Below are 25198 nucleotides of genomic sequence, written 5' to 3' on the forward strand. Positions count from 1 at the left end.
TTTTTGTGTTTTGTCTTTTTTACATATGAACACATTCTGTTATGCAAGCATTTTCTCTGATTGTCAAGCAAATTTTTAATCAATTCTCATATACTGTAATGTCACACTAACGTCATACTAACATTTGATTAAAGCAGTCTCCTTGTGTCTTTGTTTTACCGATAATAATAGTATCCCAAAGTATCTCACTAACGATAGTATTTCTAATAGAATTTTTACCTGCAATATGGCAGCTTTTGCTAATTTAAATTTAATTAACTGTCTTCTTTTTGTGAGTTGCTTTCACATCAATAAAAAGGATGGGGAAATCCAATCCATGTACAATACTGTTTAAACTCATTTTTACTACTGTGACAAAATTTGTGTCAAAATCAATCCTCTACTATTCAAAATAAGCTCCTCATTATAACGTCTAAAATGGGCTGTATGCATGTGAGAAAGTACGACAGGCTTTAACTTCAGCAAATATGTAGCAGGGATGTACTCTCCCAGCATTTTTTTTGTCTTTAAATGTATCAAAGGAAAAATAATTATAATAATCACTTTGAAATATCTTGGTTGGGAGACCAGTCTGCTGCAGGAAATATTTTAGCATGTTAAAGAGCCTGCTCTGCCAAATACTGACATGTCTTCAAAGGTCCGAGTCCCCCAGTTCCTGCTAGGAAATAGCATGAACTCCATGGCTCACAAGAAAGGTCACAAGTCTGCATACTCAGTCTCAGCAGTAAAAAGCTTTTTAATTGATTCCCCAAAATCTAATTTCTAAACTTTTTGTGGACATTTGCTTTGATGTTCATCTGTAATCTCTCTTGGCAGCTCCTCAGGAGACTAACGGTGTTTTGTATTAGGAAGAGCTCTCTTATAGAGCATCTACTCTAAATTTGCCTTCCTTAGGGTAGCTGAATCCATCGATCTGCAATGTAGCCTTGGCCAAACTCCTCAGCTAAGCCTTTCCCCATCCTTTATAGTATTTTGTTTCAAGTATTTAAAGAGAAATTTTAAGGAAGTGATTTAGCAAATGGATCCTAGAAAGAACAAGCACATAGAAGTGACAGACTTGATATAACATGTACTACTATGGGTTGCACTTAGAGCATGTCTCAAGTCAGGCTATGATATTGCACGAGTACTGACTGTACCTGAGACGACACCACCTGCGAAGTCTTGGTATGCAGAAATAAAGGGCCCTCACTGATCACTCTGGACATGCACCAACTTTTTACAAGCACAGTAGACGAATGCACTATCAGTTTGCTGAATTGTGCACGCCAAAGTCTGTATGTACAAATAAGATACACGTGTACTTCACAGGCACAGTCAGTTGTACTGCAGACACGTGCACACAAGAACTGAAGCCTGGCCAAGGGGAGCCATCCTTGACTTTGTTTTTTGAGTAACACACATATAGCCAGATATGGACAGGTATAGGGAGGCAGCTAAGCGTAATTGACCACAGAATAGACAAATCTATAATTACGACTAGTGATAGCAAAAGGAATCATTTCAGTAGGAAGTTTTTGGAAGAGGGCAAAAAGTATTAGGCAGGGTTAAATGGGCTTGCAGATGGAGACTGAGGAGTTAAGAGAATACAGGTGAATCTTTAGTGGGTCGTACGTATTCCTCTTACTCTCTAGTCTCCTAAGAACATTAACTCATTCATACATTCCAGCATTTGACTGACATTGTTTTTGCAAAGCAGTTTCATTTTTCTGCTATTTTACACTTCTATGGCATATGAATGTAAAATAGCCATATTCCTCTTTTTTCTAGGTGTGTTATAATATTTTCAATCCTCAGGTAAGTCATAACAAGGTCCACATAGAAATAAAACAAACTGAAACAAAAAGAATCGTAAACCTTAAGGACTTCCCAACATGTTCATATTTATACTGAGTTGTAGAAGCCATACTGTTTCCTATCAATCGAGCAGTAATCCAGGTTTCCAACCTGCTAGCTACACTGAAGAGCTACATTTGCAGAATAAATATTAGCAATGAATTTTAGTATAGCTGAAAATAAATATACAGCTTATATTCAGCAATGAAATGAAGCTGAAGTTAACAGTGAGTTACTATGTAAGATTAGTTCTAGGAATGTAATCTTTACAGGTTCTTTGTCAGATTGATTTAGGCAGGCACAGCTCGCTATTCTGAAGCATGCATCTCTATTTCAATAAAAAAACGTAGGGGAATAAAGTTGGCAAGAGGCAACACTGATTCCATGCCACCACCCTAAAACAGAATTGCTTCAGAATATTCGGAAAGACTCATAGTTGAAAGGAACAGAGGCTGCAGAAAAAGCTCAAGCACATAGTTACAACAATAACAAAGCAATTCATCTATGCCATGCAAGCACTTAGGTGTAAGGCTAAAAACAACAGAGTAGAACACAAAAAGTTGTTTTAAATGTGCAGTATCAGTTCCCCTTTGAATAGTCAAATTTGCTAGATTTTTGCCTTCATCCCCACTGTTATCTGGCAGCCACCACACCAACAGCGAGTGGCTTCCTCCAGCGACAAAGCTAATGCTGCTTCTTGGGTCATGCTGAACAGCAGTGCAGCCAGCATGCTCTTCCTCCCCTAGAGACTGAGAGCATCACCTTCGGAAAGGGATCAGCCTCCACCACCATCGGGCCTGGGATCTTGAGTCTGCTTCCAAACCTGAGTCTGAGCAGTCTTGAAAGCTGCCGTAACACTATAAAAGTACAATAAACTACAAGAAATACCAGATGATTACAACAGATCTGTGTATTGGATGTCTAGATAGATATATCCTGGGTGTGGGTGACAGTGCAACAGATCCTGCACCTTTAAAACTTGAAAAAGCAAGTGAAAACCAGTCACCTAAACCTACACTACAGCATATTGATAAAAATGTATATATTGAAAAAGGCTAAATATATATATTAGAATATATATATTTAAAGAGAGAGATATTACAAATATTTGACATGTCATTTTACAGCACGTAGGACACCTAATATACGTGCCTTGTATTTCTCACAAATGTACTGGTGTAGGTATTTAGGTATCTCTTTACGTATTCATATCTCAGTCATACTGGCATAAATCTGAACCATTTCCATTATCTGTTGACTATGGAACTGCTCTGGTTTAAACTAGTGTAACTGAGATAATTGAGCCTCTTGTTTTATCAGTTTAGCAACATAATTATTTTTAAGCTGGCAATCAAAACTTTTTAGTTTTCTCCCAGAAGTCTTCAACATATACAAGGACATAGCTATAATGTAGATTACTTTGTCAAGCTTAATTAGCACAAAACATGTTATTTTGCTCAAAGCATTGAAATCAAACTAAGTTTAGTTTATTTTGCTGAATGACTTGAAATCAAGGCTAGATTTATGTCTAAAAAGGTGTTTTTTTCAAGCAAGAAAATAAGCATAAGATTTTCCTCTCTTTCTTCTTGATCTAAGGAAGTTGTACTTATCAGTCCTATATGTATTATCTAGTGTAATAGGACATAATTTTCTCTACATTTATTTTATTATTGTTTGTTGTCCTTTAATGACGTTGTAATTGCAAAACTTAGTACTTTACTTTGTTGGTTCCTAACAATCTAGAAAGACCAAAATGCCCAGAGAACAGCATATTCCAAAGTTTATCAGACTGACCGCCAGCTGGAGGGACAACTTGATCAAGTAATTTCATGCTCGTTTTCTTCCATATTTTCTTTATAACTGCTCTAAGTTCTTCATTTGCTTGCTCTAGGTTACCTGTGGCAATGAAATAGAAAAATGGAGGATGGCAATTATGTTTCAACCCGCTGCACAGTATGATCCTTTGGATATTAATTAGCTGTATACGAAGACTGTGATAAAGGTACTTTGCAGTAAGCCTAAGCTACAAGAAGTAGCAGATACCAATACTACAACAACTAAAGAGAAGAAAGGGTGTAAGACAGCGAGCTCCTGGGGCTTTCAAATTAGCCTATGGGGTACCGCAGAGGTCAACCGTAATTCACAGATCGTGGCTCTATTCTGTCGCTTCTTAATACCTTCTGCTTAAATTGTGCAGAAAGTGATGACTTGCTCTTTACAAGCCATTTCTTTCTTGATCCAAAGCTGAGCCTTTATTTGTTTAATCACAGTAATTACTCAGTTGTACAGGCTTGAAAGTTCAGGCCACTAACTACTGAGCAGTTTTTAATCTCTTACAGCACTCACCTAAACCACAGTGATGCCTGAGGGGGCTTAATCTCATCAGTTTGTTATTGGCAGTGAAACTCAAATTCTGCTGAGAATAGCAGAAGACATGGAACAGAAAGTTGCAGAAGAGTAGTTAAAGGGTAGTGAAGAAGGAGCACCTTGGTTGGACAGAAAGCGGAACTCCTTCACTCCTTGCACTAGAACTCCTGTTATCCCACTGCTACATGTTTTTATCTGACCAGATAAAACCATACAATTTCTAAGATTTCTTGGGCACTGGCCTGACTATCCCTTTCCTTTCACTTTGCAGAAAATCATTCCTAGCAATAGTGAATACAACCCATGATCCAAAAGCAAAGCAAATCCAGTGAGACTAAGGCAGGCTTACTCATGTCCAACTATATAAATACAATAAATTGTAACTTTTCATCATTGTACTTTCTGACAAGGGCAGTAAAGGCTTTACAGCTAAGAACCTTACCTTCTGTTTTTATCTTTAGAGCAGTCCTAACCAAAGCAAACAAAGTAGCATTGAACATGACGGTTCCATCACTGTTTAGTGGCATATTCATGGCTACTAACCTCTGTAAATGAGAAAAGGAAAACAAATTTTGATGTGGCTTTATTTGGAAAAAAACTCCTGTAATGTTCATTTCTGAAAAGCTGACGTATTCAAAGAATAATATGCACTGAGAGGCATAAAAATTATATAAGTCTTCAAAAAAATTTGACTCTTCCATCCTAGCTGTGTATAATAACCACCCAATATCGCCTCTTTCTGATATTAATCACATGCATGCTTACATAAAAGTTAAACCCACAACTCTTCAGTGATGCCGTGCATCTCTTATGCTGACTACCCTGAGTGAGTGTGAAAGGGGCTTTCTTCTTTGGATTAGTCCATCTCCGCATTAGCGTTCATCTTTTGGAGCAGTATCACTGTGACCTTGTCTATCAAAAGAACACTATTTAATCTATCAAAATATTTTCTTAATGTCTGACTTGGATTTTCTTCTGTTCTAGTTTAAAAGCATTATTCAATTGGATAATTTATCTTAATATATAGATACAGTTTACTTTCAGTTTTTTTTGTGGCCTTCCATTTGAACCCAGTGTTTTATACATTAACTTACCAATTTATAAAACAGATATAAAAGAAATCCAACTGAGAGTGTTGTTGTAACAGTCCTTTAATTAGAAGACGTGATCTTATTCCTACTGAAATTGCTAAAACCACAATATTCATAGTTCTGAAGTCCTCAAACAATGTAATAATTATTCATCTCCTTTGTGCTGCTTTTCAACTTTTATATTAAAATGCAATTAATCCTCATCTAAATTACACTTCATGCCTGACAAATTCTCCATCATTTTAAATTCTCTTTAATTTTCAGTTTTCTCACTCACTGCTATATATTGTATTGCTCACTGTTATTCACTTCAGCTTGGTTTATCATCTTGCAGTCCCCACCCTTCAATCTCATTTCTATGTTCCATGTGCAGCAAACTTCTCATGAACACGACTGTAAAAGTACTCTATCAAAACTTAATTGTCAATTAAAGTAAACTACCACTCTCTTCTCCCAGGGATTTAAGAGAAATCAGAAACATCACTGAGCTGAAGTAGTCTTAAATGTGACACTGGCTCACCAGAAGTGCTGGGATGAGGTAGTTCCTATATGTGACAATAACAGACTAATGATAGATTACAGACCAACCCCGTTCATTTTGGTGCTCGGTGAAGAATTTTACATTGGTGGTAACTACTCAAATGAGTGTCCTGAAAGAAATGACACTAATTTTGCTGGTTTAAGTTAAACCTGAAAAAAAATTGGAAAATTTGAGAGCGAAGGCAACCTTGTAAACACATGGGATTACTGCTCATATGTGACATATATCAGGCAGAATTGAATGAATAAATGAACTCTGAGAGAAACTTCGAGAGAAAATAGGGTGAAACCTACCTTGCAGGCCACTCGATGAGGGCATAATTTGCCAAAACCAAGTGGTGGCTGAATGCGTCTCAGTAATGTAACCACATCAAGATGTTTTATCCTTCCCCTAGAACCAACACATACCAGTTACCAAACACAAATCCATTCCTAAAGAATATATATACTATGCTCTGCTTATATTATTTTTACCAGATAAATCTTACCAGAGAAATGATCTAACTTACTTTGCTTCAGGATCATATTCTGACCATATCCTTTTGAACTCATCCAGATGATGGGGACCCAGAATAGACCAGTCACGTGTCAAATAATCAAAATTATCCATAATAACAGCCACAAATAAATTTATAATCTACAAAAGTAAACAGAAGATGACACAGACCAGAACATGTATGTTTACATTAGTTCACAGAATTCTGTTCAATCACTCTCCTTTCGCAAGGAAAACAGTACTGTGAATAGAACAAATCAACCAGTTTAGATCAGACACTTGCAATGAGGAAAAATATATTTCAAAGATTATTTTACAGCAAATAATCCATCCACTATGACATGGATTAGGAAGAAAGGTTACTGTTCACATCTCATGTGCCTGAGTTTGAGCACTTTTGTAGAGACATAAATCCAAATTCTGCTAAGTTTAAATAATACAAGCAGCACTAGTAAGTCAAAGGAACTGCAGGTTTATTATTAATGAATATTTAACGATACTATTGAGAAATGCATGAAATAATAGCTGATGAAAAGACTGTTCACTTAACTTTCTAAAGTTCAACCAATCACTTTTGCATACATGTAGTCAGAAGAACATCTTGCACACGTGTAGTCAGAAGAACATCTTGCACATGAGAATTTAGAATCATAGAACAGTTTGGGCTGGAAGGGACCTTTAGAGGTCATTTAGTCCAACTCCCCTGCAATATGCAGGGTCATCTTCAGTGAGATCAGGTTGTCAGAGCCCCATCCAATCTGCCCTTGAATGTTTCCAGAAACAGGGCATCTACTACCTCTATGGGTAACCTGCTCCAGTGTTTCACAACTATCATCGTGAAAAATATAACTTTGCAAAAATATTTTAGATATAGTATTTTCCATTGTTCTCTGAACCCAGTACTCTTCTAGTTCAGAAGAAAGTCAAAATGCCAAAGCTCATTTCTGCTAAAAAGCACAAGCTAGACTCACCAAAAATGCACAAAGCATGTAAAAACTGATAAAATAAATGATGGCAAAATTGCTTCCACAGGTGTATTCTTCCCCTGGATTATAATCGGATTCTGGATCACAGCGTTTTCCAGGCAAACATGCCAGCATGATTTCCTGCCAGGCTTCTCCAGTTGCACACCTTTACAAGGTCACAAAGATAAATTACATGTTATTTGATCAAAATGGATTAAAGATGAATTAATTTGTTAGGTGCTGACAAAATGCTTGGAGCTGTACAAGCACAAATAGAAGACAGATCATGAACTTTTCAGAGCAGGAACTAATTAAAAAAAAAAATAGAGCATGTTTCAGCAATGACAAGCATAGACGTGGCATGGCAGACACGTTTCATAACGTAGATTAATGCACCATAAAGGCTTGAATGTAGAAATTTGAACCTCAAATTGTGATTCACAAGTTAAATACTTATTGCAGTGGACCTGCTGTGTATGAGAGTGGTGCTGTGTATGAAAACCTGCCATAAAAGTCGAAAGTATCTCTTTGTAAAAGATGAAATGCATTTTCCTCAGCATGGTTGAGGAAATGCTTGTCCAACTTCTGCTACTGCATTTTTTCACTTAGTTGGGTAATGCCTGTGTACAGGGCCAGGATTTCAAATATTTAAAAGACCACGACATACATACAACATTTTTGGCTGTGTTCATTACCTAGTTTCAAAGGGGAAAGTCTTTACATGCATAGAGTGGCTTAGATGTCACTGGGCTCTACCTGAAGACAATTACTCCACAAATGAGATGTTTCACAACAGCTGTCCTGAGTTTAGGTCCATATCACCTGATTAGAACCCTCAGCATACAGCCATACGTGGCACACAAGCTGTATGTTCTTGTTATGCTGAATTGCTTCTCACTTGTGAACACATTTTGAACAAATCCACGGTACAAATGCTGCAGATATTTTTCATAGACCAATGAAATGGGATGCATTAAGTAAGAGTCAAGGTTTACTCACCTGAAGAGAAGAAGAACAGCTTGGGGGAAAGTCTGAAAATTGTTGTTCCTGTTTATTTGGTTGTTGTCCCTCATGGCCACTTTTCCAAATACCTACAATAAAACCGGACTTTGACTTTCATCCTAGTGACCTGTACTATCAGAAACTGTAGGCTTTGCAGTTTAAATTTGATTCAGTATGTATGAAAAACACTTTCACAAACACCCTTTACTGTCTTTAAATTTTTCCCGATAATGATGAAAATGCAGTAAATTTATCACATGTAGAAGATAATTCTTAATCATTTATTTTGGCATAAATAAACCATTATAATACTAATACACATTCCTGGAAATTGGTTCAGTTCTTCAAAATTAAATTGCAATTCTTTGGCCGCAAGACCATTATTTTTCCCCGATATAATACATTTACATTCTCTTACAATGTAGTGCAGGCTGTTACTTAATTTAGAGATATTAACACCAATATACTCTGTATACATGCTGCTGGACTATAAGGACATTAAGTTGCTTCTGGATAAATGATGAAGAGAAAGAATCAGGAAGCAAAACGACTCTCCACAGCATATTTCTTCTCATCCCATTTAATTAGGACCTCCCTTAGCGCTGATTTGAAGAACCTTACAACTTTGAGAACAAAATAAAACATCTCTTATGTTTTATGGAACACAGAGCTATCCTAAAGCCTTAGGACAGGAACAATGGTGTTAACAGGGAAAAGAAAAGAAAAGGGGGCGGGGGGAGGGGAAAAAGAGAGAACTGCAGCCCAAATTCAGGATTCCTAACAGGAACTTCTGCCAAAGTGTTGATGGTTATCCAGCCACGCTCCTCAGGCACTACATCTCATCTGTGGCACAGAGACTACCATGCAACTCGCACCACGCTCCCGATCACAGCTTCATGCTCAGCGCCTTTATCTGCTGCTTCCCTGCAGTCTGTGCAGTCCCCTCTCAAATGGCCAACCCATCCTCACACCAGAAGTGGCCCAGTAGCATGAACTTTAGGAACGGTTTGCTGACAGGTTTCTGCTATCCAGCTGCCTCCAGTTATTAAGACTGGAGAACCTGTTCTGCCCTCACGGCACTGCAGCTGGGGTGAGGAGAGGCCCCTTCATCCCAACGGCACGCTTTCACATTTTAACTCACCAAGATCCTTTCAGTGCTTGTACATACATCTTACTCTTGATTAACCACAGGCACATCTTTAGCTAGATTCTTTTCCTAGTTCTATTCTTTTCATATGGGAAAGACTTTTTTTTTTTAAAAAAAAAAAAGGAAAAAGAGCTGGGATTTTAATGTGTGATTCCCAAAACAAGTCCATAGTAAAAAAAAAGCCATGCATTCTTTCATACATTCATGCATTGGAATAAACTTCACATGGAAGTGGAGTGGCTCCATTCAGCAGACCAAGATACTATAAGCTCACGACAAGCTCTTATCTTGCATCTTTTTGGATTTTCTGCATACTAAAATCATAGCCAAAAAAAAATGGGGGTTATGTTATTCTAAAAGCTCTGTCTTATATATAGCACCACTATCAAAGGAATATTTCAATAAGCACCTTAGCAAACAAGACTCAGAGTAGCCAACACTGTTCTTTTGTAAAACGCTTAAAAAAAAATAATCTGTAATTACCTGCATTCCAATGACAGCATAGATGAAGAAGAGCATGGCTATCAGAAGGGCAACGTACGGCAGAGCCTAGAGAAGGGACAGGTGCATTGTCTTTTAATAACTTCACACCATAATTTCAATTTCCATTTACAAAAATAATTTCTCTTTACAACACAGGCTTTTCCAAGGCTTTTCTTTCTATTCAGGTGCTTAAAATGTTATTACCTGTCACTCTTAATATTCTGCCACATACAATAAACACAAGCTTCGTTATATTTTAAATTATTTCTGCCAGCAATCCAAAGAGAAGAATAATCTTCAGCAGTTTTTAATTTTATTTTCATTACTGATTCTGACAACACAAAGATACCTTGTTCTGTACAGCTACAGAGTTCATTAACTTCACATTCATCAGTTTTCAGGAGCAAGGATTCAAATATCTATTTGTTAAACTTATGAAATCAGTTTTATATAAAAATATATATTAAATTTTTCTTTTGTAGCCATCTAATAAAATGTGCATGTCATACCTATCCTATCCCTTTTAGGCATATCAAATATTTTTTTATGAAGTACTGTAGAAATCTCATGGTAACAGCTAGTATTAAATGACAAAGAATGACCCTTGGACTCACTAAAGACTGGTGAAGTTTGTTTTGGCATTAGTATGCAAATACATTTAAATATGTAATTGTTAATAGCATGAATTTCAGCAGATTTTTTTTTGCACTCTATACGGTATTGCCTCATAAAATTTGTGTATAAATGGTTGTAATTATAAGGCAAATTTAAATTAATTTTGCTAACCTGAAATGACTTAATAAACGTCCACAGTAAAGTTCTGATTCCTTCTCCTCTGCTAAGCAGCTTCACCAACCTCATCACCCGGAAGAGACGGAAAAAAGTGATGGAGATTCTAGCGCTGTCTTCAGAGTTCTGAAGAGCATCATGGAGAAGTCAAACCAAATACAAACTCAAACATGCAACACTTCCAAAAAAACAACATCAAATGCAAAGGTGGAAGAGGTAAGATTTGAAAATGTATCTTGAGGGCCTTTTCACCTTGATAAGCATGACATGAAAGGAAAAAATACATGCTAGAAACAGAGGACCTGTAGAAATGCTTCACACATCACATGCATTTCCAAGTTTTCTGGTTCGTTAATAAGGATCGCATTGGGTTTGTTTGTAGTAGACGTCAATAGTACATTGACAATGAATGCAAACCACTGCATAACACCTTTGTAGTAAGACAGTTATGAAAAATACAGAAAAAAATTGGTGGAAAATAGACATGGTAAAAAGAATAAACTCAAGTAGAGGTAAAACCACTGGGGTCAGTTTACTAATCTTACCCCAGACTCATCAGTTGTGACTGTTTCAGTTGGCTTTGGCTTTAAGAAATTAAGAATATAAAATATTAAAATCAAATAAAAGATCAAAAAAATCAGCTTAACCATAAACAGAACAAAGGACATTTTTCATTCCTAAATGTAAACAACAATCTTTCAACACAATATGCTTCCTGAACAATACCTTAATATCCTTATTAAAACCTTTCCTTTAACATTTCGTGTTGGCTGACTCATACTAAAACCTGCTAGTATTAGACATATTTAAAAGACTCAATGTAAAGTAAATACAAAATACAATACCTGCTTCTATGTAAGCCAAACAAAATTAGCCATCAACTTCAACAAATTGTATAAAATTGTAGCAGTAAGCCTAAGTAAAGCTTAAGAACAAAGCTTTGGGGTCAAATGAGCCTTTCAAGGTCCCTTTTCTGCTGTGCTCGTTTTGAAGATTAATTTCTCCATCACTGGAACCTAAACATATTCAAGTAATTCTGTTTTATATTGCATCAGGAGCTCCCTTACAGCAAAGTAATTCACTCGAGTTAACTCAGTGATGAACATTGGGTTTTGCAGTGCTTAACAAGGACAGATTTTCACTCTGCCAGAGTGACAGACAAGCATTTTTAGCACAACACGAAGGCCAACCCTCCCACAGAGGTGCAAATGAGAAGGCAACACTTGTACTCTTTCATCATCTACAAAGTACTCATATACCTGAGCTGTCTAACAGGATCAGGCATGGAGAAAGGGCTTCAGGATTTGATTGACCCTTTTTTTGTTCAAGTCAGATCATTAGCAGTATTTATTAAAATACTAATTGTTTTGTCTACTATTTTTTGCAAAACGTATGCAATATAAGGGTATGACAAGGGGAAAATGAAGTAAAAATAACTGTCTGTTCAACAACGTGCAATCTACATACGTATATATCACTGTCCTGCCAAGATATTAGTATTTTCTGAAACAAGAGTTTTAAACTGTTTAAGGGATTATTACTAAACTGATGCATTAATGAAAATCCAGATCTCCTCATTAGACTTCAGTAAGCAGAGTATTTGTAAAATCAGCTATAACATCTAAGCTTCGTAAGCACTTGTTTAAAATTCCCCCCAAAAATACGCTGCCAATGAAAGACAGCTGCTGATTTAGAAGTTCCTTGCATATTTCAACATTTTGAAATAAATCCATCAAAATATAGATTAAGAAGAAAATTGTAATCACAAACATCGTAAATGCCAAAATATCACAAAACATGGAAACAATCTCACAAAGCTGTTTACCTACATCGATGACAAACCTGTACTAATGTACACAGACTCACATTGCTATTGACTTTTTAATATAGGAAAAAATTCCTTTTTATCTGAAATTTTTAAAGAAAGAGGGTTTCATGATACCTTCTGCAGACGAAGCCCAAAATTTCATATTAATCTCTGATGACTGACTCTTGCTGAACTTGACACTGTCTTAATCAGTGAGCAAATGGCTTAATTAGCATTCAATATTTTATATCATCGAAAAATAAGTATTTCACAGATACAGAAGAGATTAAATTACAGTATCATCACAAATTGACAGTAAAAAAATGAAGTAAAAGGCCAGCTTTTGCATTTGGGAGTTTTTCCTGCTAGCTTTTACAGGAGAAGGATCAAGACCCAAATAAGCTAGGAACAGTATTAAGATAGCAATATGTAATGGGATAGATAAGACCAGAAAAAGAATACTTTAGTCCTACAGATTTTTCTTTAATTGCTTTCCGAAAGGAAAAATGATGAGTATGCACTATGATTTGGTTATGAAAAACCCTCCCAAAAGAAAAAGTCAGTAAAAAAAACCTTTTTCTACATATAACTGTCTTAATTCTCACTTTTGAAAATGCTGCCAGAGATCAGATTACCAAAACTATCTAAACAGTTCTACTCCAAGTGCTCAGGAATGACGAGTGCAAAATCTCTCAACTTTTTTTTTGTCTGAAGGGCACTGAATGTTTTTGTGCATGCACAGGACTCTGTAATGCAAACTCCTCTCATAAATCACTCTGTCTCAGCTTCTTAGGACTAAGTAGTCCTAATTGCCTGTTTCTGATGGTTGATCTGCTGCTGCTGGGAAGTGTTAGGATGTCATATGTAAGAGATCATAAATTACGGTTACTGGAAAGAGCAGGCAAGGAATGAAAAAGGAGAACGCCCTGTTCACGAAAAGGGTGTAAATTGTACCAAAATATCAAAGTGGAAATAGATGCTAGAAACAAACAATGGAAATGAACTCATGATACCAGAGGATTTTTTTTTTTTTCTGCCCATCATTGGCTACGTGTTTTGGGTACTGACATTTTAAAGTGAATGTATCTAATTTTTCACCCTCTCTGGTATTTCCATCTGATAACACAGCAGCTTGGTTTATATTATGAATACTAATTATAATGAAGCTAATACAGTGATATACCACAAAGAAAACATTATTCATACTTATTTATAAAGGAAATGCTCATCTAAGAGACAAAGTTAGTTAACGTTTATGTGTGTCCATCCAGCATGAAGTAATACTAAGATCTGGGAACCTAAGATTAAGAAAACACAATCTTCAGTAACAATAACAGACTGACAATAACAGAGAACGTCTGCTTCCTGCAGATACGGAAAAAAACATACACTACCCCAACATATAATCTTATTTGCAGCTTCAGTAATATTACTTGACACGTACACACGTAAGTAGGTGGCACATTACGTATATGTAGGGAAAGTATTAGAATAGACTTGAGACTGCAGGGGAGCAGGTTGATGGCTGCTGAAAGAATGCAAATAAAAATATTTCCTGCGGTCAGGCAATCTACCTACAGACTACTCTTGCCCCTCACCTTCCACCAATCATTCCAATACTACTCATGTCCCAAATGCTTGGGCACTGGCTAGTCATTGTCATGATTTTTTGTCCCCTGTGGGACTACGTGATTCCTAAGATGACAGATGTGCTAGAAGTCTGGTAATGGGCATAGCTAGAATAAATGAACAGCTTCTGCTTTCACTGCTCAGCTAACAGATGCACTGCAATGAGGTAAAGGAGGTCAGAAACTGGCTTAATAATTGTCTTTTCCATCAGCCGTTTGCCAGCTGCACTGAAAGCCTAGTTCAGCAAAGCATCTCACAACTACATAGTTTTAAGTCAATTCTTAAATACTTCAAATAGGCAGTTTTTTGCATTTTTTTGCTTAATCAAAGTTCAACACAACTGCTTTCTTCCCCAAACAAATCCAATCCTCAAAAAAAAAATCAATGATCAACCTAAATTTCTGACTCACTGATTATAATGTTCGCAACCTGCTATCAATAACGGTCAAGTATTTATTGCTGCTTATGAAAAATTTAGCACACTTCCTAAACTGTAACTCCCCATTACGCTCTTCATATTGCCACAAAAGTTCAAAATAAACATCCTAACTGAAAAAAGCTTCAATGTAAAAACTGTGAACAGTGTGAAACAGATTGCATCATGCATTGGAAGAAACTGTAGCTCTGTGTTTAAGAAAAAATAAACATGGTGAAACCAGTGGATATTAGTAAGTGGTGTTGGTCAAATGCCTCTTTTTTACAGATTGTGCCAAAGGGTCCGAGAGTACGCCAAAAAAAATGGACACATAATGATGATGTAATCATGATTACAAATATAGAAGGAAACATCTGAATGACAAATACACACGAAGAAAATAAGATATGCAGAAAAGCATTCAGGTTGCCAAAATATCTTCAAAAATGTGTAGTGTATGTGTATCTGTATCCATGTACGTGTACACATATACAATTTGTTCAAAGAAAAATTAATGTAATTCAAATGTGCTAGCAAGTAATTTTCTTCATAGAGTATCAGAGCTCTCTATATTCCCTGTTCAACACGAACAAAATGCCCATATACATAATTTAGTAAAAATTTTGAATCAATGTGAAGAACCCCAGAGTAGATAAAAAAAGGATCTTTTCCCAGCAAAATATGTATTTAAAACTCTAAGCTCATAACTAACATGTTGATGGCATAGGATATTACTATGATAACAAATATGCAGTTGTGCAACAAAGTAACTTAATTATTAGTATTAATATATTCATGAAAGCAGTTCAGAAATTTGCTTCTATTTTAAAATAAAATATTGCAACACAGTATAGATTTCATATTGCAATAAGACTTCACACTAATGAAAGCAAAGCCCTATGAGAATGTATTTTTCTGACCTATCCTTAAGCCTAGAGAGATAAATTTGCAAAAGTCTACAAAATGTATCAATAATATTCATAAATATTCAATTTAATTACTAGCAACAAAATATAAATTCTAACATATGATATTGATGCATAAAGTGAGATTCAAACTGAATTCCAGTGGTTTTGTTCAAAAATGGAATCCAGAGTCTCTTACAGGAGGTAGGAATGAGGGTTTTAATCCACTCCTTCGCACAAGCAAGATCAGTTGTCCCACCGGTTACGAGGTGAGTGGGCAGCTATACAAAAATAAGCACCTGCCCTCCCAGCGCACACTCCACTAGCAGCCTAGCAAATGAAAAGAGCATCTCACTGCTCCCAAGCCAACATTATGGACTGCATAGTGCTGAAATGGTAAGGATGGTGTTCCTTCTTGCCACACAATATCCAGTTCTAGCTTTGGGAGAGACTTTCTTGCTGTATGACATTGCTACTAACCACTGCTAGTTGTCACGGTACTGTAAGCATTGAATAAGCCTCATGTGTTTACAGTGGGGATTCAAGACAAATCAGTTTTCCTGAGGAGCTCAGGAAGATATCAGTCCTGCTCCTTTAAGCCCTATTTCAGCAAAGAACTAAATTTTTCCTAACTTCAAGCATAATACTAGTCCCACAGGGACTGCATTAAACATATGCACAAAAGAGGAAAGTGAACTCTCCATTATTTTCTCGACATTTTGGCAGCACATGCATGGTAAAAAAACAACTTAAATAAAAACTGTGAATTAAAAGCTTTGTAACTACTGCTGCAACAATGTGATCATGCCTCTAAGTCATCCAGTGCGGGTCATCCAAATGGTTTCTGAACTGACAAATAAGATAAGTTTCAATATGGCCTGACCATATAGAAATTGACTGTTATTTCTATTTAAGAAATTACTAATTTATTCAGAATTTATTTCTAATTTATTTATCTCTCATTGCTGAAGTTCTATATTTCCATCTCCCAGAATGTAGTGGCCACATTTTGCGTCTTACAATCATTATTCTGCTTTTTTAATTGAAAAGGAACCATTTTTATGACCACACAAGATCTTGCATGTGATGTGAAAAATTTTGAAAACAAAAGGTTACAAAACCAAAAAGTAATTATATAGGTTTTAGTAGTGGTTTTATTTTTTTTAATTGCTCTACCATATATATATATATTTACTTATATATACTTGCCTCTAAAAATTTCTAAAAATAAAATGAACATGAAAACCAATTAGGTTCATAAAAGAAGAACTGGTTAAAGGAAGGGATATTAAATGACAGAGTAAATTAAAAAAAAAAACAATCATAGAACACAGTGTATTGTCAAAATATATATTGCTCTGAGGTGGTTCATTTCTGGAGTTGGTCATTGATCCAGTCCTTGAGGATGCTAAGCACTCCTGTAAATTGCTGAACACATCAAACATTGATTTCCATGGTCACCAGAAATATTCGAAACATAGTAATTTCCTGGATTAAGGGTTAATTAGAGGTTACTGGATCAGAAGAATCAGCCTCAGGGCAACATATACATTATTACAAGACACTAAAAAAATAAGAAAAGGAACAACAAAATAAAGAGATGACATTTAATTTCCTGAATTTAATACTGAAATCAAGGTGATGTAAAACTAGAAAGTCCAACCCACTCTCTTCAAAAAACTGGGTCAGATACAAACATGGTATATACTAGAAGAACTTTTTGCCTTTGGAATTAGTCTAAATGTACACAGCCAGACTATCAGAATGATGCTGAGTAGTTTCCACAGCATGAGGCAATTATATATGGAAACGTATAAGAATGTTTAATTCATCTTGAGTGTCTCTACATTATTGTAGGTATTCACATTATTTCAAGTCTTCTTTTACATTGAACAATTAAGATGGCTGTATTCATGCAGTTACAACTGCGACAAGATCTGATTTTACATTAGCGCTAGCAATTTATACTGTTTCAGATCACCCCTCAAACAAGACTAAGCTTCCTCAGTTTAAGTAGTTTCTAGGGGATTTTTCAAAGGTGCCATTTCAATTGTGCCTTCAATCTCACTGAAAACAAAGCCCTGTTGCATCTTAGCAGAGCTGTGAATTTCCCAGGATCACTGTCATTGTTAGATAAAAAGTATGGGTGGAATGGCACAACTCAGAATGCCGAAGAAAACATTGAGAAAGAGATCCTAAAATATTCAATTTGAATTACAAAAATTTACATAAAACTAAAAGTAGGAATAATTCTATAGAATCAAAACAATAAAAGTCATAAAAATGAAAGAAATTTCCCTGGACACTTCGCAGTATTCACTGTTTCTTGTTGAAAATGGGAAATCAAGCCCAGAAAGATATTGAAACTATAATACATTAATGACTTGCACAAACAAAACACAAAAAAGTGAAAAGACCAGATACAGACAATAATTAGTACACGAATAGTCTGCGGTGCAGTACTAGAAGACATCAAAGATGAGCCTTTTCTCTAGCGAGTATAGTATGAAAAACTAAGAAATGACAGTGATAGTTCTTGTCTGTGGTGTGTACTTTTGCTGAAGATCCCTACTTGCTCCAGAACACTTTCAAGACAACTATGTGAATTACTAAAATGACAGTTTTCTTCACAGCTGAAAGCTCAGCAGTCATCAGTTACAAGTAATACTGTCAAACTAACACTGTCCATTCAGTGTTAAACATGGAATTAAATACAGGGACGTCTACAATCATGGAATTACACTTGAGCTATTTTTCAATCTCTTCACAATCAAGTACATTTTGCAGTTATCAGGGACAGCTATTCTAAATGAGTGGTCTTTTTATGCTCCTCAGATATTATGTTCATCTGCATCAGAGAACAGAAACTGTGGGTAACTTGTAAATACTCGATCTGAAAGTCTAAATCCAAATTTTTCTGAAAGAAAAGGAAGCAAATTAGAGGCAGTTTCTAAAATATCTGCTCCATGAACTGTAACTATCCTTAGGGAAATGCCTCAATGAGACAGTGCAGTTCTGTGGTGACAGACCCTCCCTGTCAGCTCAGGTTCACAAATAGAAAGGTCCATTGCCCGCTGAGAACTGAGCAAAATCAGTCTGAAATCTAAGAGTCAGGCTGAAGTCTTTCTGTTTGCATGTTATTACATCACTCCTCCATTGTCCTCCCAGTAAAGCAATCAGTCGTGAGAGTCTCGTAGTTTTAACATAAAATCAGGAAGGAATCTTAATCAGCCTGAGAGTATTTTGATTGTGTCTGCTTTTTAAGATGGCAGTGTAGAATTTGCATCTTTATAAAGAAATTTGAAGTCTTTAAGGAGGGTTAATAGACTGCGTGTGCTTGAAGGTATTCTGTCATTTAAAAAAAAAAACAAGATAAAAATACACTTGTTTTCTGTATTTGGTTGAAATGCATTTATACTTACTATGCTTACCAAGCAGACTAGAACCAAAGCAGATTAAAAACCATGTAACATCACTGTTTCTCAACAGCAGCTATTGCCACTAATCAATATTTGTCCATGACAATGCTAATATGTTCTGAAGGGAGACCCGTATGGGCAGAGTATAACAAGCATTTCCTTTGGCAGCAGCATTAGCCACAAATTTCTGACCTACCACGGCCCACACTTTTGCCAATACTTTGTGCTGAACACCTCATCCAGCCAACTCCAAGGCCCGTGACCACTTGTGGAAGCACAGCTCACACAGCTACGTGGGTAAGAAGGGCTGTGGGCGAAGGCTGCTTAAGCTCACAGAAATGCCAAAGGAAATCCTCATCAGATCATGGCCTCAACTGAGTCCAGTCTGGAAAATCCAAGCTCCCAGGTCTGCTGACCTGAACAACACACTGAATGCCAAAAACTGTCTTCTAGACAGATCTTTCTTGAGAATTATGCATTTCATTGGATTTGTTTTCCCTCCTCCTGGAATGCCTGGAACAGATAATTTTTTTCAAATACAACTTCTATTCCATGTTCTCGGGCAACTTTATTATCCTGGTGTTCACGGTTCCAAAATCAAGGTACTGTCTAAATGGAATAAAGGGTTTCATTTCTGCTATTGATGAGAGGAATGCGATCCTAACAGCTGGGTTCCTGACATGAACCGCTTTGGAAAACACATTTTAAAATGTGCTTCCCTGAAAAACTGTTTCAGTTAAATGGCAATGATAGCCATAGGACGGATTTGCTTCCTCAGAGATATCTCAACTTAAGTATTCACCACTGAAGAGTATTTATTCAAATTTAGAAGTATTTTGAAAGATGATGCATATAAATATCCCTATTGAAAAGAAACCATTTGGGCAAGTAAAAAATCCACTAGGGGAAAGAAAGATGTCATCAAGTAGCTTAGAAAAAGAAATTTAAAATAAAAAGAATATTATTAGGCAGGTCATAAACAGCGACTGCTGTACAAAACCACACAAGCTAAATATCTTCAGAGAACACTAAGCAACTATTTATATCTACAGCTTTCCCTGATTCATCTGTTCTTTCATACAGGGAAAATACGTGAATGTTGGGGACCCACGTCTCCTACATCATGGGTATTTCTGGATAACTTAACTCTCAGAATGATAAACAGGTAAAATCTTCGGCAGGTGGAATTCGCTGACCTCACCTACTGAGTCTGTGTGCTCCCTGAGCATTCTCAGTGGCTGGGGTGGATCCAACTCTTACCTTCTTCAGTCTCTCTTTCTGAGGTCTCAAGAAGGAAGTTTTATTTTGACTAGTTAAACAAAGAAACCTGTAAGCATGGGACACACTTGCATCTGCTGCAGAACTTGTATGTAATTTGTTATGTTTCATTTATCACTTTTTTGATACAGCTAGCCTTGTTAAAACAAGCAAATAAGAGAGAAAATAGGCAAAAATCAGTATTTCCCTATTTTTAGCTTGGAAAGGGATCATTCTGTTGTCCAAACACCTACATGTGTGAAGGCCATCAGTCAAAATCTTGGTGAAAAGATGGAGCTTTGAAAGTACTTTAAGAGTAATTCAAATTTCAAAACATTTACTGCAGGATGGGAAAATCAAAAGGAATAAGAAAAAGCAAACATTTCCACAGCATGGAAAGCCCTACTTTCTCTATATACCCTTCTTCTGCTGCCTCACGAGATATGAATGCTAAAAACCAAACCTTGCACAGAAAATATCATTATTTGTTAAACTGAACCACTAAACCAACTTATAGATTCTTTAATTATCTTAGTCAAGCTACTTACAAAAACCACTGAGCTTCAAGTAAAATAGTAACAGAGGTTTAAGTCCTTTTTTATAAATGAAATGCTTTTAAATATTTTCTGTACCTACGTAGAAAAATATAATTCTCATTGCCTCACTATGCTTTGCGCATGTGCAACTACACAAGTAAATAGATTTATAATAACAGCTTGTACAAACATCTATATCAATATCTTGGTCTTTGATTCCAGGACAAAACATACTTTTTTGAAAAAAGATTTTGGGGGATAAAGTTTACATTTTCTGTATTTCTTGAAGACAGTAATTACTTTTTAGTGCATGAACAGTTGCTACTTACATTAACTTCTGTTATAGCAATATCAACGACGCTACCAACAACAATTAAGGCATCAAAAGTGTTCCATGCATCAGTGAAATAGTGCTGTTAGGACAAGCATTCAGCAGAAAGAGAGCAAGAGAAAAACACAAACAGAAAAAGAGAAGAAAAGGACAGTGTTATAACACAGAAACACTCTAGGCTTCTCTGATGTACCACTATACAATCTAATCTTTCCCTTTCACAGCTCAAAAAAATTGGTATAAAAAAAGGCTATTTATTTCCCATATCAACATAATTGACCTATGACTGGTCTGTACTCAAACTTTAGAAACATCAGATCAAAATCTGTGACTTGTCCAGATGATGGAAATAGTGGGGAGACAGAGAAAGAGAAATAGGGACTGGGGAAAGTAAGCTGGGGTATACTCACATCAGCTTCACTGAGAACGACGTCTACTATGCTGCCAATAACGATGAGGGAGTCAAACGTATTCCAGGCATCACTAAAATAGCCCTGAACAGAGCAGGCAGGGTGCAAACGTTTGTGATTACACATGAAATGTCAAATATTTGCATACTTCTGTTTAGTTTTGCATAAACAGAAATTAGTTAAACAAAACCTGTGGTCTAATGAGAAAACAAAACAAAACAAACAATATTGCCTACTGAAGGAAAAGCAACATGTATGTGCGTGTGTGTATATATATATACACTTTATATATATACATGTACAGACACACACAGACTTACACACGCACGCCACACACACGCAGTACACATGCATAATACACCATCGTATAAGCACAACGTTGGTAAGCAAGCCATCATCCAAAACTGGTTTTGGACTTCTAGCAAGGCTGAAAAATTCTAACATACATACCCTAACTAGCACGACAAAATCCCTTTAATAATATTTCTGTGAGACCAAGCCAATTGAAACCTCCTTAACATTAATGATTTTATCATAGTCCTATCTAAGTGACTGGTAAAAATATTCCAAGGGTCAAAGCTCATGACTGGTTAATCATGTACAATTATTAATGTGGAACTGTGCATAAACATTAGAGAACTGACTTCATCTTCTATTCATAAACTAGGTTTAATACAGGAACTCACATTTGCAGTCAGGGCCTGATTCTGTAACCAGTGAAGTCAGTGCTAGGAACCATAGCAACTCGAACAATTTCTTAATGCTTTTAATGCAGCCAGTTCAATGTCTGCAAATTCATTTTCATAAATTGCTTGGTCACCATTCTGACATTTTATGGCTTTAAATATATTCCCTATGTGTGTTACTGGCACACTGCTGCCAATGGTTATAAAGTGTTATCACACATTCAGCTGTCTGTGGGCATCAAAACTGCATGTTTGAGCAATAGATATTTCAGAAGAAACCTTGAGGTAGGTTCCAGGATCCATCTGTCACTAGAAACAAAGATGTATTAATCTTTGAAGGCAACTCTACAGAGACAAGGTAAGTAGGTTTTCTGCAATATGTGGATTTTGCCTAGTTATCACAGAAATTCAGAATTGCAAAAATTACTGAACTTGCCCTTTTTCTCATTCAGATATATTAATTGATCAGCCAACCATGAATAAGGAATGTGCATTACACGCCAAAGGCAGAAACGTACATTTTTGTACATGTACATTCTGCTTTCCTGGTAAATAATTTAAAAATGCTAACTTATCAGCCACTATTGAAGCTCTAAAAAATAAATTCAGCAAAAAGTTTAAAATTACAAGTGTGCTAATCTAATCTTATGTCTAGTTACACTTATTATTACCCTGTTTACTAAAGATGTTTTAGCTGAGTAGTTTAAGTTGTTACACTTGTTGTTAGCACAGAAAAGCAAAATCACCCATAAATTTTTTAGAATTGGACAATATTTTGGTCAAGATTTTAAACTGTTAGAATTTCTAGTAACATCACAGTTTAAAGATAACACTCAAGTGTATTACTATTTGAAAAAAAAAGCTAATTTCATGTGGAAATTTGCTCTTGGAGACTATGTGAGAGCTGCTACAGAAGACAATTCTACAGTGTATTCTAGGAGAGCGAGCACTGAGCAGAGTCTTGAAAGCCTCATGATGTTTCTAATGCTACTCCCTTTTAGATCTTTTAAACCACAAATTATTATAATCATTCCCTCATTTAAGGAAGGGGCTGTATGAGGAAAATAGATCAGCGTATGTGGCCAGCAGGTCGATGGAGGGGATTCTGCCCCTCTACTCTGCTCTTGTGAGACCTCCCTGCAGTACTGCATTCAGCTCTGGAGTCCCCAACACAAGGAGGACATGGAGCTGCTGGAGTGAGTCCAGAGGAGGACCACGAAGATGATCTGAGGGCTCGAGCACCTCTGCTATGAAGACAGGCTGAGAGAGTTGGGGCTGTTCAGCCTGGAGAAGAGAAGGCTCCGGGGTGATCTTATTGCAGCCTTCCAATACCTAAAGGGGGCCTACAGGAAAGCTGGAGAGGGACTTTTTACAAGGGCATGTAGTGATAGGACAGGGGAAATGGCTTTAAACTGAAAGAGGGGAGATTTAGATTAGATATAAGGAATAAATTTTTCACTCTGAGGGTGATGAGGCACTGGAACAGGTTGCCCAGAGAAGCAGTGGCTGCCCCATCCCTGGAAGCATTCAGGGTCAGGCCGGATGAGGCTTTAGTCAACCTGGTCTAGTGGAAGGTGTCCCTGTCTCTGGCAGGAGAGTTGGAACTAGATGATCTTTAAGGTCCCTTCCAACCCAAACTATTCTATGATCACTACAGCCCTTTGTGCCACATGCTGTGGTTCTTAGGGATTAATCATCAATTCCAGTCTTCGGGTAAAAAACAATGTTCATGGATTTGGCCTCCTGAACAAACACATCCATTTCTGAGAGGTCCTGACAATTCCCTATTGCTCCTTCCTTACTCATCCTGCTTCACAAGAACAAGCCATTCCCAAAGTTTCTACTAAACATCATGTTGAACTACCTCAATGATAATGAAATTTATAATCCTAAAGAGATTAGCAGCTGCCAACTAAAGAAGGGGAGCTACTCTCATAACATTCTTCCTGATCATTCATTTCCCTAATTTCTATTTAAAAGAAGTATCTTTCTTGAATTTAAAATAGCAATATTTATATTTATACATAAAGTAAGAGACTACTGGCAAACAGCAAACAGATCATCAGCACAATCCTGAGATGCGCTGTCTTCCTCTACAACAACAGGAACCAAAAAAGGTCCTCCCAATAAAGGTTAATTTCAGCTACAGAAAAAGTGACTTTACTAGACATGCTACAATATAAGGCACTGAAATAACAAAATCACATTTTGTTTCAATACAGCTAAAATATTTTACACGTTTATTTATTTTATGAAACCTTTTCCATCAGTATAGACAAATATTGTTCAAAGTAATATGTAAAGCAAAAGCATACAAATAAACAAAAAAAACTAAGAGAAAATAAAGATGGTTTTGGAAAAGGGAGGAATGGACAAGTCACAGCAAATAAACATCATGCAAATAAGTTGTTTTCACCACTGCAATGACCCAAGATCAATTCACTTACTAGCCATCTTTCCTTTTTTCTTACAAAAATCTGATATAAAACGACATGGAAAATCATTACAAGTTTAAGTAACAGCTAGCTATCATGAAGTTATACATACGGTATGTGTTGATGTATTGTTTTAGGTTTCACAGCTGTATTTTGGTTTGTACTGCACGAAACCATGATAAGTAACAGATTTTAGCAAACATGAAGAACAATGTGAAGTTTAAAAGCCTTCTCTTTTAACTTACACTATTGAAAATTTGTTCATTGAGAAATACTGAAGGATAAAATCACAAATCCTGGGGAATATGTACGCATAGAGAACTAACACCAAAATATGTTTCTATAGATCTACAATAGAAATATTTTAGTCCTTTTAGCACTCTGTTGAAAAGTTCAGAGCTTCATTCTGCAAAGTACTATGTGTTCAAATCTCCCAGCCAAGAAGTGTGCCAGACACGTAGCATCACATTTAATATCTATCACTTATCCAAGTTTTATGTATTTCAGAGCTGGAAGGCAGTCTGCAGTACCCCTGGTTTTACACAACATAATATCATAGTAAAAGTATCAATAATTTATAGTAGCCTTAAGTTTGCATGACCAGTGAAATCAAAAGACCACAATTTCACAGAATTTTTGCAACATATTAAGG

The 25198-nt window shown here is 36.3% G+C and overlaps 1 protein-coding gene across 1 annotated transcript in view; it reads right to left on the reverse strand.

The window, feature by feature from the left end:
- The window catches only part of CACNA1D (calcium voltage-gated channel subunit alpha1 D), a 184124-nt gene that overhangs the window by 25620 nt on the left and 133306 nt on the right, over window positions 1–25198 (reverse strand). The window contains 11 exon segments of the mRNA XM_086619049.1: window positions 3631–3732; window positions 4646–4748; window positions 6129–6225; window positions 6344–6471; window positions 7302–7461; window positions 8295–8386; window positions 9928–9993; window positions 10714–10842; window positions 11262–11300; window positions 21014–21097; window positions 21426–21509. Of these exon segments, the coding sequence (XP_086475175.1) occupies window positions 3631–3732; window positions 4646–4748; window positions 6129–6225; window positions 6344–6471; window positions 7302–7461; window positions 8295–8386; window positions 9928–9993; window positions 10714–10842; window positions 11262–11300; window positions 21014–21097; window positions 21426–21509 (1084 nt within the window).

Source organism: Tauraco erythrolophus, chromosome 12 (genome assembly GCF_009769465.1).
Source record: "Tauraco erythrolophus isolate bTauEry1 chromosome 12, bTauEry1.pri, whole genome shotgun sequence".
NCBI classification, from domain to species: Eukaryota; Metazoa; Chordata; class Aves; order Musophagiformes; family Musophagidae; genus Tauraco; species Tauraco erythrolophus.